Source organism: Alligator mississippiensis, chromosome 1, assembly GCF_030867095.1.
Source record: "Alligator mississippiensis isolate rAllMis1 chromosome 1, rAllMis1, whole genome shotgun sequence".
Taxonomy (NCBI): Eukaryota; Metazoa; Chordata; order Crocodylia; family Alligatoridae; genus Alligator; species Alligator mississippiensis.
In genome coordinates, this window is record NC_081824.1 from 80543891 (window position 1) to 80564491 (window position 20601).

Below are 20601 nucleotides of genomic sequence, written 5' to 3' on the forward strand. Positions count from 1 at the left end.
GAAATGTCTTGATCCCTTGAGGTCCAGTACAGTCCACATGCTCACCGCCATGTGTGATCTGAGGGTGAAGGGGAGTGTATGCAGCCGCAAAACCCTGATTCACTGGAAGGAGGTGCTGGTGAACAGAGTCAGGGAGGCAGAAGGGCAGAGGCAGGGGGATGTGGAAAAGGTAGATCCACTGTCCTGTGCCAGCATGCCAACCACCAGCCAGTCTCCTCCTCCACCAGAGGCACTGCCAATGTGGACCACGGGCATGCCTTCCATGGTGGGGTCCAGAGACACCAGACCCCACCATCAGGCAAGTAGCACTCAGGCCTTGGTGCCTGCCTATCTCACCAAGGATGTGGAACCATTGCTGTGAGCCCTTGGCCTACTGGGCAAGCCTCAGCCAAATGTGGCCTGATCTGGCCACGGTTGCCTATGAACACCTGTCCTGTCCAATGACCATTGTTCAAAGCTAGAGGGTGTTCAGCATTGCTGGTGATGTTGTGACACACCACCGCAACTCCTTAGATCCTATTTTGGTGGAGCAGCTGGTGTTTCTCAAGGTGAACCTCCCACTGCTGGGGTTCCCCAAACTCCAGGTGCATACAGAATAAGTGCTACTCTCCTTACTCTGTCTGTATATATTTCCTTTTGGTTTCTGGTTTCTGAACCATTTAATGCCCTGCTCTCAGAGCTGGAGGTGGCACTCACTGCAACACCAGCCAGCAGGGGATGAACATGTCCTGCTGAGCTCCTGTGCTAGGACACACTTGTAGGTATGGGATGGGGCTATGGGGAAGGAGGAGGCCCCAGGTCCTGAGCATGACCTAAAACTGTCCCCTGCCATGGTTGGGAGGCCTGGTGGGTCTGTCAGCAGTGTGGTAGACCCCAGAAAATGCCAGGACTAACGACCTTCCTGGTGAAAGTGGGGGGGGTAGGAGGTGCGTTATAACCTCCAGCCACCACACACATGCCCGCTCCTGGCTGAAGAAAGCCCAGAGCACTAAGATCTGTAAGAAGCTTCAGGTTTGCTGGTTGCAGTGGCATTGTGAGGTTCCAGGTGAGCTCAATTTAGCTGCCTGGGATGCCATCTGTGAGGCATAGGCAAGGTACGGAGCTGTGGAATTACACACCAGGCAGACAAGGTTCTTTGGTTCATAGTTTCATAGTTGTTAGGGTCAGAAGGAACCTGAGCAGATCATCAAGTCTGACCCCCTGCCAAGAGCAGGAAAGAATGCTGGGGTCAAACAACCCCAGCTATGTGATTATCTAGCCTTCTTTTGAAGACCCCCAGGGTAGGAGTGAGCACCACTTCCCTTGGAAGTTGGTTCCAGATCCTAGCCACCCTGACTGTAGAGTAGTGCTTCCTGAGGTCTAGTCTGAATCTACTGTCAGTCAACTTATGGCTGTTATTCCTTGTTACTCCTGGTAGTGCTCGGGGGAGCAGGAACTCTCCCATTGCCTGCTGGTCCCCCTTGGCCAGTTTATAGACAGCCACCAGATACCCTCTCAGCCTTCTCTTGTGGAGGCTGAACAGGTTAAGGTCCTGTAGCCTCTCCTCATAAGGCCTGCCCTGCTGCCCCCTGATCATGTGAGTGGCCCTCCTCTGGACCCTCTTGATGCTGCCCACATCCCTCCTGAAGTGCGACGCCCAGAACTGGACACAGTACTCCAACTGTGGCCTGACCAACATTGCATAGAGGGGGAGGATCACCTCCTTGGACCTCCTCATTATGCATCTATGGATGCATGACAAGGTGCGGTTGGCCTTCCTGACCACATCCTGCCATTGGTGGCCCACATTCATCTTGGACTCAATAGTGACTCCAAGATCCTTTTCTGCCTCTGTGCTGATGAAAAGGTAGTTCCCCAGTCTGTAGGTATGCTGCTGGTTCTTCCTCCCCAGGTGCAGTACCTTGCACTTGTCAGTATTGAAACCCACCCTATTCTCATCCACCCACCCCTGTAACCTGTCCAGATCTAGCTGTAGCCTGTCCCTCTCTTCTAGCATGCCCACTTCTCCCCACATCTTAGTATCATCCGTAAATTTGAACAAGGTGCTATTCACCTACTCGTCCAAGTCACTGATGAAGTTGTTGAACAGTGTGGACCTGAGGACTGAGCCCTGGGGGACCCCACTGTCCAAGTCCCTCCAGGTCAAAAATGACCCATCCACCACCACTCTCTGTGTGTGGCCCTCCAGCCAATTTATGATCCATCTGACTGTGTAGGCATCAACGCCATAGTCACCTAATTTTTTAATGAGAATGGGGTAAGAGACGGTGTCAAAGGCCTTCCTAAAGTCCAGAAAGACTACATCCACTGCAACACCTGTGTACAAGGATTTTGTGACCTGGTCATAGAAGGCAACCAGGTTGATCTGACAGGACCTGCCTCTAATGAACCCATATTGAATGCCCCGAGCATAATCTACCCTGCTTGTGCCTTACAGATGTGCTCCTGGATAATTTTCTCAAAAAGCTTTCCCTGTGGAGGCCACGAAGCCTGCCAAGTTTCAAGGAGATAGGTGCAGGGGTTTAGGGAAAACTGTACCTCAAGCAGCAGATGAGCAAAACTTGTGACATTGGTGACACTGTGTGTGTTAAGGTGTATAGGGTGAAAGCTGCAGGCCTGCTAGCCCCTGCTGTGTTAATCCTTGCTCATTAACTCGCTATCCTAGCTAGCTCCTGTGTTATGCAATCAATCATGATTCACTCAGGGACCAGCTCAGTACGCAGTAATTAATAAGCAAGGATTAACACCTACAAAACCACAGACTAAGGAGAGGAAAGAATCAATACAGAGCCGGGAACTGCTTCTGCCCCAAGACAGAGACAGTCAGTTGCACAACCATCCATGTCATGAGTTTTGCCTGTCAGCAGCTACGGGTGCAGTGTTCCAGAACCCAGAAGCCCCTGTACCTATCTCCTTGACAGCTGGCAGGCTTCGTGGCCTCAGCAGGGGCTAGCAGCCCTGCAGCTTTCAACCTGCTGTGCCTTAACATACACAGTGTCGCCTATGTCATAAGTTTTGCTTGTCCACAGCTTGAGGTACAGTTTCCCCCAAACCCCTGCACCTATTTCCTTGAAACTTGGCAGACTTTGTGGCCTCCACAGGGGCTAGCACACCTGCAGTTTTGATCCCGCTGTGGCTTAACATACACATAACACAAGTTTTGCTTTCAAAATTTTGGGGTGCATTTTCCCCAACCTCCCTGCATCTATCTCCTTGGAACTTGGCAAGCTTCATGGCCTCAGAAGGGGATACCATTCCTGCAAGTTTCATCCAAATCAAGACAGAAATGATAAAGTTATAGGCTGTTTTGTCCTTCCCTATTATTGCCTACGGGCAAAATGTCAAAACAGCGTTGAAATGGCAAAATGTTTTGACTTGCCTTGTTTTATTTCGAGGCTGTTTTGACTATATTTGTTCCATTTAAATTTTGCTGTTTCAACCTTGAAACGGGCCAAACAGCATTGAAACAAAGCTGGTGGCAAAATTTTGCATAGCCCTAATAGGTAGCCACAAGTTTGCAGTTCAGTGATTAATTCTACTTTATTCACCAAAATGAAATCCAAATTAGAGTTACCACATATTGTGTGCAAGGTTAAAGTTTTAGAACTACTATCTATAAATTTTTGGAATCTCTAATGATGTTTTACCATGGGCTGCATGGGAACATCACCATATGTCTCCTAAACTGCAGGCCCCTAGAATAACACAATGGTGTGTCTACAAAATAAAGATACATGCTAAAGGAGCTAGTCACCTTCGTGTATACTTTAATTTGATCATTTATAATTCTTCCTAGACTTTGTCAGCACATTGATCAGTGAGCTTCTGGGTTATCGATAGCCCTAACAATAAAACTTATGCTCCTTCTTTTACATACTTTGTCTTTCTTAAAGAGATTATAACTAATGATTTTAACATCCCAGATGTGGCATGTGCTATTATTTAGATAACCTAATAAGCATTTAGTAAAAAATGGATAAGGCCTTAAACTGCTATTTAAAAGTCTTATAATGCTGTATTACTTATGTCAAGGACCTAGCTAAACTTTGTATAACCTTTAGCCTAATCAGCTATTTAAAAAAAAATGTTTAGTAAGGATATTTTCCTCTGTATTAAATCAAATAAATTGTGTGTCTTGCACTTTTTTATGTTTCTTCTTTTAAGAATGCCAACCTGCTACCAGTAAGAATAATTTGTGTGCCTGATGGTGTGGTATTTGTAATATACTTCTCCCTTCAAGATAAGCACATGCATATAAGATAATTCTGTAGAATTATGTGGTATAAATAAGCTCTCTATAAAAAAAGCTTGTATGAAGTCATCTGCTGAGTTTGCTTAATTTTAAATCATGGAAGCACTGCAACAGAACAAGGTTTTGTAACTTATACTCCATGTCTAACTATGGTCTTTTGTGGTCCTAGTTAACAATCTAGTTAAGTGATTTTGGATTAGTCTTCCGAAGTTTGATTGTTATGAAAACCAATGGGAAACATAAATATGGGAATCATAGAAAAGTAGAGCTGGAAGGGACCTCAGCAAGTTGTCTAGTCCAAACGCCTATTCAAGACAGGATCATCTTTTTCTAAACCATCCCATTTAACCTGCTCTTTAAAATGCCCAAGGGTGAAGATGCACTGCCTCTTTAGGCAGTCTGTTCAAATGCTTAACCACCCTAATAGTTAAAACATTCTTCTTAATCTACCTTTTCTCTGCTGCAATTTGAGTCCATTGTTGTCCCCTATAACCACAAAGAATAATTTATCTCCATCCTTTTTATAACTGCCCTTCAGATATTTGAAGACTGCTATCAATTTCTCTCTGGAATCTCTTCTTCAGATTAAATAAACCTAGTTCTTTCATCCTGTCCTCACAAGTCATGTTTCCTAGGCCTCCAATAATTTTTTTTTGCTCTATGCTTGGCTCTTCCTAATCTGTCTACATCTTTCTCCTAATGTGGGGCCGAAATTTGGACACTACTCCAGGTGAGGCCTCCCCAGTGACAAATAGAGGAAAATTACTTACCTTCATTTGCAAATGACACTGCCATTAATACAACCCTGTATGCTGTTGTAGATATAGAATTAGATACTGTGATCAGTTCTTCATTATTGTCTTTTTGTCTTTTTTTTTAATACTCAGAAAAATGGCCCTGGAGACTGAAGACTTTTAATTAGCAACACAAGTGACAATGCAGTCTTCTCATACAGGTTGTTCCATTCATGTGCTTCAGCTCTACTGTGAAAGAATCAGCCCTTTTTAGTAAAAAGCCCTAGCTTTGGAGTCAGATTATCTTCTAAATAAAAGGATTTTGGATGGAGTTGAAGCTAGTACTAGATAGTCTACATCTCTGGCCAGCGTAAGTCTACAGGGAAAGCCCTTTCTGATTAGCCACCTGCTATATTTATCCACCTAGTAAATCAGCCAGTCAGAGCAGTTACAGATAATAGGCAGAAATATTTCTTTCCCTCCTATTAGCAGCTGACTCTATATTCTCACAGGCAGAATGGCTAATGGGAAGGAGGGAATAGGAAAATCCAAGCAGTTCTGGAAGACTGTTTCTGGGTGCATTTACACAAGATGTTTACTGTGTAGCTGATTAATTAACTGCACAGTAAATGTCTTGGTATCCCTATTAAAGTGCATGAAACTAATTAACTCTGTAGCAGAGTAGTACTTGTAAATACTACCATACTTGCAAATACAAGTGCTACCCTGCTGAGGAGTTGTTTCATGTGCAGTAGTGCACATGTAGAGGCTGCCCTGGCTGGCTGGGACACAGGGTGCTTCACTACAGGGCTAGGTGCCAGGCAGTCTCTGTGTTAAAGCACCCTCATGCCTCAGTCAGCTGCTCTACAGCATGTGGAGCCTAGTCAGGGAAGCCTGGGCTGGTAGAGGACCCAGGGGTTAGCTTGCCACCCCAGGGCTGCTCCACTGAGGCTCCATGTGCTGCAGAGGGGCTGACTGAGGCACGAGGATGCTTCAGAGTAGAGGTAGCAAGCAGGAGCTTGGTCAGAGCAGACAGCCTGCCATGAATAAACTGTGCACATTCTAGCAGTGCACCCAGGAACAAAAAACTCTGGAGCAATAAACTCTGGAGTTTATTCGTGCTCATTACTTGCGCATGTAGACATGCCCTCTTTCTCCGCTTTCCCCTCCTCTGCTCCTTGCCTTCTCTTTTCTTTCACAATCTTCTCCAACCAGTTTTCAGTACTGCCTTTTATATCTAATTTCTTCTTGTCTTAGAGAATTTACAATTCTTTGTGAGGAGATAGAATGTGGTGAATCAGTATGAGATGGCGGTATGTTTGAAAACTAAATAGCACTAGAACGGGGTGGGCAAAATGCGGCCCGCAGACCTGATGTGGCTCACCATGTCATTGTATCTGGCCCACAGGGCCCCTAAAAAATTTAGAAAATTAATATTTATCTGCCCCTGGCTTGCCAAAACTCAGTAAATGGCCCGTCACCCAAAATAATTGCCCACCCCTGCACTAGGAGCTATGATAAGCATAACCATGATAAAAAGGAATCACGTTTTGAAATATTCTAAGCTGCTAAAATTGAGAGAGTCCTTACCAAACTTGTATAACTGTAATTTTTCAAAGGTTTGTAATTTGACTAAATTTTAGTAGATTTTCATGGGGATGGAAAAAAATGAAAGAAACACAGGGGGAGCATCTACATGTGTGCCCAACAGTGCATTTGTTACTGTGCAGCCATTTAGTACTTGCTAAGGCACTGCGCAGTCCCAACAGCACATGGGTTGTTTCCACCCCTACTGTGCAGTAGCTCATTGCTGCTGCTGCGTAGGGTTGGTGTTACGATTCGTGCCCACTGACACTATGTCACCATAGCTCATCACTACGGCGACGTAGCATCTCATGTAGATGCATCAACTGTGTACATACATGAGATGTTTACTGCAGTTACCTAATTAGCTCAGCAGTTAAGTCTCAGCATCTACATGGGCATCCCTATTAGGCTACAGTAAACTAATTAACTCTGCCATAGGTTCGTACTTGTTAACACAAGTACTATCCCAAGGCAGTTACTTAGCACACCACAATGCACATGTAGACACTGACAGGGCTGGCTGGGGCATGAGGGTGCTATGGTGTAGAGGCTGCTTGCTGGCTAGCCCCACACTGGAGTACCCTTGTGCTCCAGCCAGCCCCTCTGCTGCACATTGCACTGGGTTGGAGCACCCCCAGCATTGCACTGGGTTGGAGCACCCCCAGGCTGGCAGGCTGACCCCCTGGCTCCCCTGACAGTTGGGGCTGGTTCAACCCAGCTCAGCGTGCTAGAGTCTTGGATGCACATGTAAATATGGCACTCAGTAGCAATAAACTTTAGCACAAACTGTATCAGAGTTTATTGCTTCACATAGCATAGCACGAATAGCATGTGTAGATTCACCTACAGCTGCTACAAAGGCTACACTACCAAAGGCTACACTACCAGCTCTCAAAACTGATTTTTATTTTTTCATCAACACCCTTTTATGGGAAAGCCGGTGGAAAATAAACTTTTCTTTGTAGATTGAAAATTTTATTGGTTTTGTTTTGGCAAAATAATGTTAGTGGAAAAAATACATTTTAAAAGATGAAATAATTTTATTTCATTTGACTTCTTTTGCAGAAGGTATAAAGTATTACTATACTGGTTCTAGCGGCTTTACAGAACTGAATCCCCCTTAGGATTTTATCTTATCATGGTGACTGTCAACTAGACAGCAAAGTTCCCAAGGGCTCTAAACTTCATAGGACTCATGTCAGGAGTCAGTCCTGCAGATATAACAACATTTCTTAGTCATAGAGAAGTAGGACTGAAAGGGACCTCCAGAGGTCATGTAGTCCATCCCCGGTTTATGATAATGTGTTATCAATGATTTTGGTTATTCAAACTGAAATAAATCTTTGGGAAGTCTTAATTTCTTTCCCCAGTTGTATTGTTTGTTTGATTCGGGTGGTTGTTGTGCCCTGTAATGCCAAATGCTGTCCAAACACCGAATGAAAAGTCATTCTACATACATCACTTGACCCAAAGAAATATCACTCTAACAATGAAATTTTGTTATACCCTACTACTCTGTAAGCATTTTAGGATATTTGTGCTGAAGGAAGAATATTGAAATGTTCACTTAAAATGTGTTAAAATATTTCTATTCTTAAAACATTTTGTTAGTTTTCCCATATCTTTTCCTATAAGATTCTAAGGCTCCTGGCAGATGTTATACTTAAGACATGATTAGTCTGTTGATTGTGTCTTAAGTAGTAATCCAGCCACATGTTCAGGCAATTAAGGAAGCCACAAAAAGTTACTGTTTTGTGGCTGGTTTACATTGCAGAGGTGGCAGGATTAAGATAGCACCAGGGACTCCAACCGGCACTGATAGAGCCCCAATCTAGCTGATGATCAGCTGATCATCAACTGACTCTAGTAACTGAACTGGGGCTAGTAGGAACCCTGGCGTGTTCCCAAAACCCACCAATCATCAGATTTTTGAGCGCTTGGCTTTCAACTTGTTGATGCAGGGGAGGCCCAGGATCATGATCTCAGGCTCCCTTTGCCCTTGCAAGTAGGGCATGATTGGGATTTGATCCCCAATCCCAAAATTGTGTATCCTGCATGCATGTGTGGCATTCTAGGAGGCTCATTTGTTGGGATTAGGGGTCAGGTCCCACTGCATTTAAAAAAATAATGTCAGTGGCCTAAAATATTTATACAGTGTCTTTTAAAATGCTACAGGGTATGTCTACACGTGCTGTTAATCTGAAGTAAGAAACTCTGGCATTTATTGTGTCAGAAATTATTGCTCCTGGGAATGCCATTTGAATGTACACCCAGGACTATGGCATGTTGAGCTGGGTTGGAGCAGCTCTGACTGGCAGGTGGTCTGGGCGGTCAGCCCAGGGATGCTCTACTCTGGCTCAGCATATTGTGGAGGGGCTGCTTGGGGCATGAGGATGCTTCAGTGTGGGGCTAGTTAACAGGCAGCTTCCTTACTGAAGCACTCGCATGCCCCAGCTAGCCCCATCATCACCTACATGTGTGGTGCTGTGGAGTAAAAAGCTCTGCCACAGAACTTTTTAATATAAGCACTATCCTGCTGTTGAGTTAATTATTTTCCTGTGGTCTAATAGGGCTGCATGTGTAGATGCAAGACATTCACTGAAGAGCTAATTAGTCTACTTCACAGTAAATGTCTTGTCAAGATTCTCCCACGTTATTTTTCACACAATTGCAAATCTATGAATAAGAGTAAGTTAAAATTTTTGTACTTGATTTCTACTGTAACTGACTTTAAGGTTTCAGCTCATAAATTAAATTTAAAAAAGAATCAGTTCTGTCTTTTTTGTCACTTCTACAGGTATATAGTTAAATTAGGTAACAGTTTCAGAATTGTTTGTGCCTATCTAACATATAAGTCTTTTTAGTATAAAAAAAAAGAAAGTAAAATTTCTATAATACAAAACTGGTAATTCTCAGAATAAACACTTCATTAAGAAAAAGCTGTAAATATATAACAGTAACTTATATAAAGGGACATCTTAATATAATGATGTAGTAAAAAAAGCCCACAATTTTCTAAAAACAACAAGAATTGAACGTTAAGACTGCAATTAAAAATCCCCAACATTATAAATGATGGAAATGTAGGTTAAAAAACTTCTATTCTGTGTGACCTATTGTATTCAACATGAAAGGTGGTGTGACAGGGGCAGTCAGGGGAGGGGTCTCTCCCTCCTATTACAATCAATCCTGCAATCAGTGCCTGTTTGGAGATCTCCCAGTCCTGTTTTCCTGCCATGCATTGTTGGAAAAAGAGTTAATCTTATCTATCCTTCAAGTAGAAGAGGGGAGGAATCCTGAGGCAAGTTCTGAGCCTGGTAGGGTTCTCAGTGTCAGATGACTTCCTGAATCTCCTGGTCAGATGGTTGCCTTGCTGGCTTCCTCTTCCTCTGTCTCTCAGTTTCTTATTCTCTATCTCCCAGTTTACTTGCCTCAGACTCTGGGCTACTCCTGGATTTCCATCCTCCTCTAGGGCTGCAACCCAAATTTATTATTTTAAACTCCTTTCTTTTCCTAGAATTGTACTTTTGAATATGTCTAGAAGTTAGCTCACAGCTCACACTTCCTTGGAATCAAGAAGTTAAGTATCCTGGACGAACATGGCTTTCTTGCCTTGTAGTGAGAGCACCTACCTCGGGGGCAGTTGGCTTCCAGTTTGTGGTCCAAGGATTTCTTATGTATTTTATCTAGTGTCTATTTAATGTAGAACACAGAAAAAAGTCTTAGTAGTGAAGACCAGGATTTCCTCCTACCAGCTGAGTACCCTAAATAGGCTACAGATCCATTACCACTCTCTTTTCCTGATGCAATTGGTTATGATTATTTTCTTGATAGCAGAGCAGCTTCAACAGGAGAAGGATATATTTGCTCACCCCACCACAAAGAAAGGCCACACCAGTAGAGACTTGCCTTCAAAACATGATGGTTTCAGGAAGGGGCCTTTTGAACCTCACCCTGCAAAAATAGGTGAAGATGTCACAGAAATCTGGGAGCATGGCTTCAAACCACAAGCTGATGACAGGCCAGGTAATTGCCTCAGCACCATAGCTACCTGCCTCCAGGCTGTGGATTCCAAGTGGAAGGAGTGACTTTCCTCTATCCTGGTATAGGATCTTGTCTCAGAGGGAGGTGTGGTTGAAGATGCACCCTGCCCGTAACCTTTCCCTGTTGGTTGCTCAGGTCATCTCCCTGCTCACCATGCCATTTATTTTGATTCTCATTCTGAGAAACCTAATTCTCCCTATGCATTGCATAGCAAGCATAAATACCTACCTAGGTTATATATTTCACTTCAGCGCCAGGCATCAAATGTGAATCATTAAAGTTCTCATTGTTGTAGCACCTAAGTCCTTTTTGTATCTAGCTCTGTCTTTAGAGCCCAATGACTATGATTCAGAAGGGTATAAAGGCAGCTTAATGCCCCATAGACCCCATTGATCCAGGCTATGAATTCTGTGTTGTTCTAGGCATCTAAGAAATAAAGAACAGAATTTCTTTACATGCGCTCTCTCTCTCTCTCCTTCATACACACACCACATTCCTTTAAATATGATATAGTGTTAAAACCAAAAGATTCCTTCTAAAAATAGCTCTAAAATGCAAGTAGAAAAAGTAAAAAAAAAAGAGAAAGTTCTCTCTCAAAAAGATTTTTTTATTTGATGTTTTAGTTTTCTTAAACTGACTATCAACTGTTGTGGGCATGTCTTAAATTGGAAGAGGCTTTATATTTGACAAACACAAGCAGACCTGACATTGTTAAATGTCACAGATTTAATGGTAGTCTTACCATGAAAAACCTGGGGGTTTTTTTGTCAAGGCCTGAATTCTATGGTTATGTATACAATCACCTATCATTGAAAAAAAAAAATACAAGTAAATTTTTAGTTTTCCTGTATGAAAATAAGGATTGAGTACATAGCGAATGATCTAAAATGAGGACCCCCCCCACCAAAAACTCTCTGTTATTCTAAATCAGGAGTGTCAAATATATGGCCTGGGGGCTTAATCTGGCCTGTGAAGCAATATCATCTGGCTGCTGTTTGTGGGTGTTGGAATGACCCACAGGGAGCATGTGGGGTATGTCAGATTGTAGACCTTGACATCCATTTTAAAAGCCTGGACATGTCCAATGCCATTTTGAGGTCTTGCAATGCGAAGTGACCTACATAGATGACCTACTTAGGTGAATTGTGTAATCTCTTACATAACTGCCTTAATTAGCAGTGAGAAAAGTGACAGACAGAATGTGGGTAACAAAGTAATGAGGCATTGGTTGCTCCAAGAGAGTGATTGGCGAGACAGTTGCTGTGAGATGGCGATTGGCGAGAGTCGGTGACATAACTCTATATGAAGGCATGTCAACTATAGAAAGAAAAACAAACATTGTAGGACATCTACATAACTGCTGAAGTAGCTTAACCCTTGGGAAGCTCAACAGTTAGGAAAGTAGAAATCTGAGAAGACTTGCTATGCTTGCTATGGTAGTTTTGACCCCCTGATGCTGTGACATTGCCTGGCCAGAAAAGCCATTCCATTGTGTGGAAGGCCTACATAAGAAGTCCCCTATAAACTCTGTAGTTTTGTTTGGTATTTCTCATGTATTTAATGCATTTTGGATTTGAAACTGGAATAGCTTTCAAAATTAATTAATTTGCTCATGCCACCTCTTTTAATTAAGGCCACACACACTGCATGTGGTGCCTGTTTTAGCCGAAATGGTAGAGTGCCCTCTGTGAGCAACACAGTCCCTGATTGGCCATGTGCCACTCTGGGGCTGTGCTGCATACAGTGGCCACTCTGGGGCTCCAAGGCTGTGGTGTTCAGACCTGCAGCACCTCTAGACCTATTCCTACTCTATGGGTCCATTGTGGTCCATGCACTAGCCCCATGCCACTCATCTAGTCCATGGAACCAAATGAGTTTGATGCCCTTTTTCTAAATAATCTCATGATTTTTAAGCCGATCTCATGATTTTTTGGACCTTGGTTCTTGGTTTTTGAATATTTGGAAATACTATATACCTCTGTCTATTGATTTATCATTTTATCAGTGTATACATGTTAGCGTACTTATATGTTTTCAAGGTTTTACATATTCAATAATCTAAGGACGTGTAGATGAAACGATATTTCCTGTTTATGTTGACACAACTGCATTTGTGTTTGCACGACCCAGGATTGCCCGCTGCTCTAAAGTCCATTTAGTGCCTTAAACTAACACTACTTGGAGATGTGTTAATTTGTGGTGCTTTCTAGTTACACTGCTCCAACTGTGGATTTGTTTGTGCAAACAGCCAGAGACTCCAAAGACTTCTAATTAATCCCCTTTGCCATGAGGGGGTGCTGTGTTCTGGCCTTTAGCCAGTAGGTACTGCTGTATGTTCTTTTCTACCCTCCTTCACTCCTCACTCATTCCTCAAAGCATGCAGTTCAGGTTGGGATGGGTCTGCTCAGACCAATTATTATTTTAAAGTGGGGAAGACAAATAATCCCTCAATTTTCTACCCTCTCTTAATTCTTCTGCCCCCCCGCCACCTATAGTGCATGTCCTCCCCCCACACCCATGTACCCTCCATCTGCAACCCCTGCACCCCCCCCCCCTTGTGTGCTGCCACTGCAGTGGACATAGCTCCCAACAACTGTTGCAGCATCACCATAATGGTAAGTTTTTTGCAACTAGTTTGAAACTTTGGAGCGAGTGGTTATGTTAGGCCCCAGCCCAAGTCTGGGTTCGTGCCCGGTATGCAAAGGCCAATAAAGATACCAGGGGTGAAAGTATAAAAATGATTTATTGCTAGCAATAAAAGGTGCAAGCGGAATAATCTCCCAAGACAAGCACACGCACATTCAATACTGAGCCCCTTATATACCAGAGGTTGAATCTTCATAAGCATCCTTGTTTGCTAATTGGTTATAAAGGAGTGACGCAAGGAGTTCTTTACTGAGCATGTCTCTATACCTGTGTTTTAGCTATGTATCTCATTAACGTACATATATGTTCCATTAGCATATATCTTCCCCGCCTCGGGGTGTGATTTTTAGTATTTTAATGAGCTCTTTGCTCCAGTACCTCTGATTCTGTTTTTTGTTTTCAAGCTTCCTCTATCTAAGACTGTCTGCCCCTTATCATTGCAGATGGGCATTTGACACACAACATTCACTTTTGCTTAGGCTTTGCATAGTAGTTTCTAGGTCAAACCTTACATTTCCCTCATCTGGAGCATTTATAATTATTATTAATTATGATTGCTCCATTCAATTTGACTTAACACAAATCTAGTATTCTCAGCTTTCTTTTTTTTGCAAAATCATTTGATTTACCTTAGGCCTGAAGATAGATGCGATACAAACCGGTATACAATGGATACAGAAACAGATCATAATCCCTATAAAGCAAAACAGAATAACCATACAAAACAACTGCTTCAACCATCCAAAATTGGGAAGCCAGGAAGTTAACCAGGAAAAGTCTAAGCCAGATGTTTCTTTCAATGTCTGTGTCAATCGTTGTAAGGCACCAATTTTGTCTTCAATTAGCACAGAATTATCAGTGAGGTTGAAGCAGCACATTCCTTTTAAGGTTTCACACCCCAGATTGTGTCGTAACAAGAGATAATCAATAGCTGCTCTATTCTCTAAGACAGCGTCCCTTAGTTGTTTTTGTTCAGAATTCAAGGCTGAGAGCGCTCGAGATGTAGCATTTAGTCCTTTTGCTAAAACACAGGCTACTGCATTAAGATTTCTGCTATTACTTACAGCAAGACCCGGAACCCCCACCATAGATGCAGCTAATGCTACGTAGTCAGCCTTAGACAATAGTCCGGGGGAATCATTCTCATCACAATCAGCAGTGAGAGTAGTGTGTGCTCGTTTAAACCTCCCACCAAGAGGGGTTTGTTCAGTGTGCATTAGGTCAGACTTCCTTGGAAGAGCTGCAGTTACCCGGGCAATGGTGCATGGTCCCCCAGTAGCATTTGCTGGAAGGTATGAATATATCATTCTCCTGCAGGCCAGAAACCATCCTCGAGGAAGGATGGTATGTGTGTATACATAGGATATTTGACTGGTCTTATTACAGAAGATTTTTCTACCTTGGTTCAATTTAAAGCAATTACTGGTACAATTCACTATTAAGAAACATTCAGAAGCATTAGCTGTTGCCTGAACCCGTACAGAAAACATGTCTCTGCTTTTCTCTTTTACAATAGTCCCCCACTTATATATCCTGATATGTATTTTCCTTCTTTACATCTTTCAGCATAGTATAATTCTGTAAAATTTTCAAAGGGGTAGGTACTGCAATTAAGCATGAGGTAAAAACCAGATGAGCATTGATCCCTCCTGCCAAGCAGAAGTCTGTTCTATTTAATATTTCCTGGGCCAGATAAATCCAGACATTTTCCTGAGGGTCAAATTCTTGTGGTAAAAGATTTTCCCCTCCTATAAGTAGGAGTGGACAAATTAGGGTGCCCCACACTAAAACCTTGAACAATTTCATAATAAGGCTTGTAAAACTTGATCAAAGATTGACAAATTATTCAAAGTTCCTTTCTTTTGAATAGGAATTTTAAGTCCCTTATTGGCTCCACCTTCCACTGTTCTCTGCCTCCGGTCCCGGAGTTTGCAGGAGTTTCTTCTTGTTCTGGTTCAGCCACCGGCTTTAGGCGACTGGAATGTATCCAAGTCTTGATTCCTTCGAGCTTTGCTGCCGTTGGGGTCGTTAAAAGTACTCTATACGGGCCCTTCCATCTGGCTCGAAGTGGTTCCTTGTTCCAATCTTTCACAAGAGCGTAACTTCCAGGTAATAATCGATTTTCCGGGGTAGGAGACTGGTCCTGTGTCTGCAGCACGTCCCGTACCTGCTGATGAATGGAAGACAAAACAGAAACCAAAGACCATACATATTCTCTAATCATTCCCTCTCCTAAAACATGTAACTGTTGTTCAGTACTCATGGGCAGACTCAGAGGGTAAGGCTTACCATACATTATTTCAAATGGGCTTAATCCCAATTTAGAATGTGGTGCGACCCTTACTCGCAACAGGGCCAAGGGTAGGGCCTCTGGCCATTTGAATCGAGCTTCTTGGCAAATCTTTGCAAGGTGTCTTTTTAAGGTCTGATTCATACGTTCCACTTTTCCACTGGACTGGGGTCTCCAAGGGGTGTGTAAATGCCAGCTGATTCCCAGGAACTCAGAAACCTTTTGAGTAATTTGTGCAATGAAATGTGGGCCATTGTCTGACCCTATTCCTTTTGGAAGTCCGAAGCGAGGTATAATTTCCCGTAGGAGTGCCTTGACCACCTCTCGGGCTTGGGCAGTCCGACATGGGAAGCACTCAACCCAATTAGAGAAAGTGTCCACAAAGACAAGGAGATATCTCATCCCCTGTTGCCGGGGTAACTCAGTAAAATCCACCTGCCATTCTTCTCCTGGCCCATTGCCTAATCTCTGATGTCCTGAAGTTTCTTTTCTCCCTCCTTTTGGGTTATTTCTCTGGCAGACCTCACATGTCTCTGATACCTTCTTGGCAGCCTCTCTTAATCCCACTCCAGTTACATAGTGACTGATCCACCTTATCAGGGCCCTGGGTCCATAGTGGGTGCCATGATGAGCTCTCTTCACTACCACATGAACCCAGGCAGCTGGGATGATAATGCGGCCATCCTTTGCTACTAGCCATCCGTGCTCCCCCTTCTTTGCTTGAAACTCTCTTATCAATTGTTTGTCTCTTTCCCCATACTGTGGTGTCACAGGCTGGTATAAGTCTGGGAGGAGAGGTAACAGATTACTTACTTCGGGCAGCAAGTCTGTCTGAGGTTTTTTAGCTGCTTTCTTTGCTGTAGCGTCAGCAAATCGATTACCTTTTGTGGATGAATCATCATTTTTCTTTTGATGAGCTTTGCAGTGCATTATCGCTACTTCTTTTGGTTCCCAGACTGCCTTAAGGAGGGCTTTTATCTGCTTGCTATGCTTAATGCCTGTTCCTTTTGAATCAAGTAGACCTCGCTCTTTCCATAGCGCTCCGTGAGCATGTAAAACAAGGAAAACATATTTAGAGTCAGAATAAATATTGACAGTTTTGTTGGCCGCCAATTGCAAAGCCCGAGTCATAGCAATGAGTTCAGCCTTTTGAGCTGAAACAGATGGGTTTAAAGGTCCTGCTTCTATCACATTCTGTGTAGTCACGATAGCGTATCCGGATTTTCGAATTCCATTCTCTATACTCGAGCTGCCATCAGTGTAAAACTCCAGGTCAGCTTTTTCAAGAGGTCTGTCTCTCAAATTTGGTCTTGAAGAATAAACAGTTTCCAATGTTTGCAAACAGTCATGCACAAGATCTGGTGTGTCACCCATAGATGGCAACAGTGTTGCTGGATTTACATTGCGAGAAATGGCTAATTTTATTTCAGGCTTATCTAGGAGGATGGCCTGATATCGAGCCATTCGTCCCGGAGTTAACCAGTTCCCTCCTTTCTGTTCCAAGACTGTAAGTACCGCATGAGGAATATATACAATCATTTCATGGCCTAGGGTTAATTTTTCAGCTTCTTGTATTAGCAGACAGGTAGCAGCAACAGCCCGGAGACAAGCAGGCCATCCACATGACACAAAGTCTAATTTTTTTGAAAAATATGCCACTGGTCGTTGCCAGCTACCCAATTTCTGTGTTAAGACTCCCACGGCTACCCCACCTCGGTCATGCACAAAAAGGGAAAAAGGCTTACTCATGTCCGGTAGTCCTAAGGCGGGTGCTTCAATGAGAGCCTGCTTTAACTGGCAGAATGCTTGCTCACACTCTTCAGTCCATTCGAGTACCTTTTCATCTCCGTGTGTTGCCTCATATAGAGGTTTTGCAATAACCCCAAAATTTGGAATCCAAATCCTGCAAAAACCTACTGTACCTAAAAATCCTCGTAGTTGTTTCTTTGTTATTGGGGGTGCCAGCCGGCATATAGCTTCTTTTCTTTCAGGCAACAGGGCTCTCTGACCAGGCTGTAATTCAAATCCCAAATATGTGACCCTCTGGGATATGGGCTGCATCTTTTTCCTGGAAATGTGATACCCTTGTTGACCCAGAAAATTAAGGAGGCAAATTGTTCCTTCCAGGCAGCTTGCTTCAGTGGTGGCTGTTAAAAGCAAGTCATCTACATATTGCAAAAGAGCACAGGACAGTGGCAATTCTAGCCTGTGTAAATCCTTGCTTAATGCATTGCCAAATAAGGTTGGGCTGTTTTTAAATCCTTGGGGTAAAACAGTCCAGCACAACTGAGTCTTAATGCTAGTATCTGGGTCTTCCCATTCAAATGCAAATATTTCCCGAGATCCCTTCTCTACCGGTATACAGAAGAAAGCATCTTTTAAATCAATAACTGTAAACCAGTTATGATCTGGGTTCAAAGCAGACAGCAAGGTGTACGGATTAGGCACGGCCGGGTATATACTCACAACCACTTTATTTACAGCTCTCAAGTCTTGGACGAAACGATATTCATTACTCTTAGGCTTCTTCACAGGCAAGATGGGTGTGTTAAAAGCTGATGTACATTCACGGAGAAGGCCATACTCCAGCAACCGTTCAACTAACGGCTTCAGTCCTTTCCTGGCTTCCATCCGCATTGGATATTGTTTCACACATGGAGGCTGGGCCCCTGGCAAAAGTTGAATCTTCACAGGGTCAGCATTTTTAGCCTTCCCAGGTCGGTGACCTGCCCATACCCATGGAACAACAGCATCGAGCAGGGGTTGAGGAATATCCGGTGTACTCTCCTCTTGGAGAAGGCCGAGAAGGCAAGCCTGTAAATGCCACCCCTTTTCAGGAGGCACTGTTAAAAACATTTGCCCATCCTGGAACGACAACGTAGCTTGCAGTTTACAGAGGAGGTCTCTCCCTAAAAGGGGAACGGGGCAGTCTGGCATGTACAAGAATTGATGGGTAACTTCGGCCTGCCCAATATTACAGGTCATTGGCTGTAGGAAGGATCGTGTTACTGCCTTCCCTGTAACCCCTACCACCGGCACAGTCTTTTTACTTAAAGGTTTCAGTTTTTGAGTTAAAACAGAATGGGCAGCCCCTGTATCTACGAGAAAATCTACCAATTCATCTCTGTCCCCTAGTTGCATTTTAACCAGAGGCTCGTCAGGGGACACTGGGATCTGGGTTATCTTTCCCTCCCGGGCCTCCGGTCCCCTTCAATCTGAATCCCTTCCAAAAGCGAACAATCCACTGCTCTCCTCTTTCTTCTTTTCAACTTCCCCAACTTTTCGATAAGGGTATTCCTGCTTCCAATGTCCTTTTCGTTTGCAAAAGGCACATTGATCTTTCTCTAATGGACCCCGTCTCTGCGGCTGTCTCCAGGATCCCTCATCTCTAGGTTTTCTCGTGATTGCAGCTGCCACTAGGGCTGCCTGCATTTTTATCTTTCTCTCCTCTTTCTTGTCCTGTTTCTTTTCCTGAACACTTTCTCGGTTAGTAAATACTTGGTAAGCAATGTCTACTAGTTGGGAAATAGGCATACCTGTTGCTCCATCTGCCTTCTGCAACTTCTTTCTAATGTATGGTGCACTCTGAGCCATAAAGATCATATTTACCATGCGAGCGTTCGATGCATCCTCCGGATCCTCACGAGTATATTGTCTGAAAGTATTGTAAATTCTTTCCAAAAAAAGCACTCGGGGTCTCATTAGCCTCCTGTCGAATCTCATACACCTTACTGAGATTTTGAGGTTTTTTCACAGCATCTCTCAATCCTCAGAGGATATATTCTCGATAGGCATGGATGGAGGTCATATCTTGGTCTGGTTTCCAATCTGGCTCCTGGATGGGGACATGATCGTCTCTATTTCCTTGCAGGTTCCCTGCAATAATTTCCTTTTCCACGTACTCACGAGCTTTGTTCACTACCATTCTCCTTTCCTCTGGTGTCAACAAGATATCTAGAAGAGACTGAACATCTGCCCAAGTTGGGTTATGGGTTTTGAAAATCGTTTTAAACTGGTTCTGTACCTTTTCAGGATTCTCTCTCAAGCTGGGGTTATTGTTCTTCCAATTATACAAATCTGAGGTATTAAAAGGAATGTGCACAAAGGTTCGACGGTAGGTTGGCTCACCGTCATCTTCGAGAGGCCCGGGTACCACTTGTTCTCTTAGGGGAAATACCCCATTTCCCTTCCCACGGCCAGAATCAGATTCCCTGTGATATTTTCCCTTAACCCCGGAGTCTGCTTCTAACTGTACTCTCCATCCTCCTCCCGGGCTTATATCAGGAGAAGTCGGGGAGTTTGGAGATTGCCAAACACCTGACAGCCATGGTTGGCGCTGTTCCAGATCCCTATGTCGGGGAGTATTTACAACTTCTGCCTCAGGGGGGGAAGAAGCAGGAAGAGCAGATGCCAATGAGGAATCAGATGAATCAGGAGGAGGAGGAGGAGGAGGAGGAAGAGGATAAGGTAAAGGCAACACAGGGGGAAGAGCCTCTGGCTCCGGACAGTCCAGGACAGGATTTGCAGCTGGTCAAGCCACAGCCATCTCACAGATCCCAACCCCCTCCCCCAATCCACATTCCTCCAAAACTTTTTTATCTCTACAAAGAGACATAAACGCTTGCACATACATCAATTCCTCCCATTTACCATTCTGCCGGCAGAACAAAATCAATTGTAAGATGGTATTATAATTAACACTTCCCTCCCGAGGCCAATATTCTTTATCATCTAGCTGATAGCGTGGCCATGCAGTTTCACAGAAGAATTTAGCTTTCTTCTTAGTCATAGCATCCTCACCAAACTCTGCCCAATGTCTCAATACACAAGAGAGGGGGGTACATTTGCTAACCTTACTGTTAATAGTACCCATTTCAGGACTGCCTTCCCGGTTCTGACCGTCTGACTTACCTGGGATCCAGGGATCTGTTTTTAGTCCTTGTCCTCACAGGGGAAAAATCACTGGTCTTGGACTCGGGCCAGACAGAATACTTACAGAGATAATCCCAGGCAGACGTACTGATGGTAGGCCTTATGCCCTTTCTACC

General features: G+C 43.7%; 1 protein-coding gene across 1 annotated transcript; it reads right to left on the reverse strand.

Annotated features, from left to right (window-relative positions):
- Positions 1-13341: 13341 nt before the first annotated feature.
- LOC132252093 (uncharacterized) lies at positions 13342-18815 on the reverse strand. Its single transcript, XM_059732123.1, has one exon. It carries the CDS (start codon positions 18692-18694, stop codon positions 15110-15112), a length of 3585 nt encoding a protein of 1194 aa, XP_059588106.1. The 5' UTR covers positions 18695-18815; the 3' UTR covers positions 13342-15109.
- Between the last annotated feature and the right edge of the window lie 1786 nt (positions 18816-20601).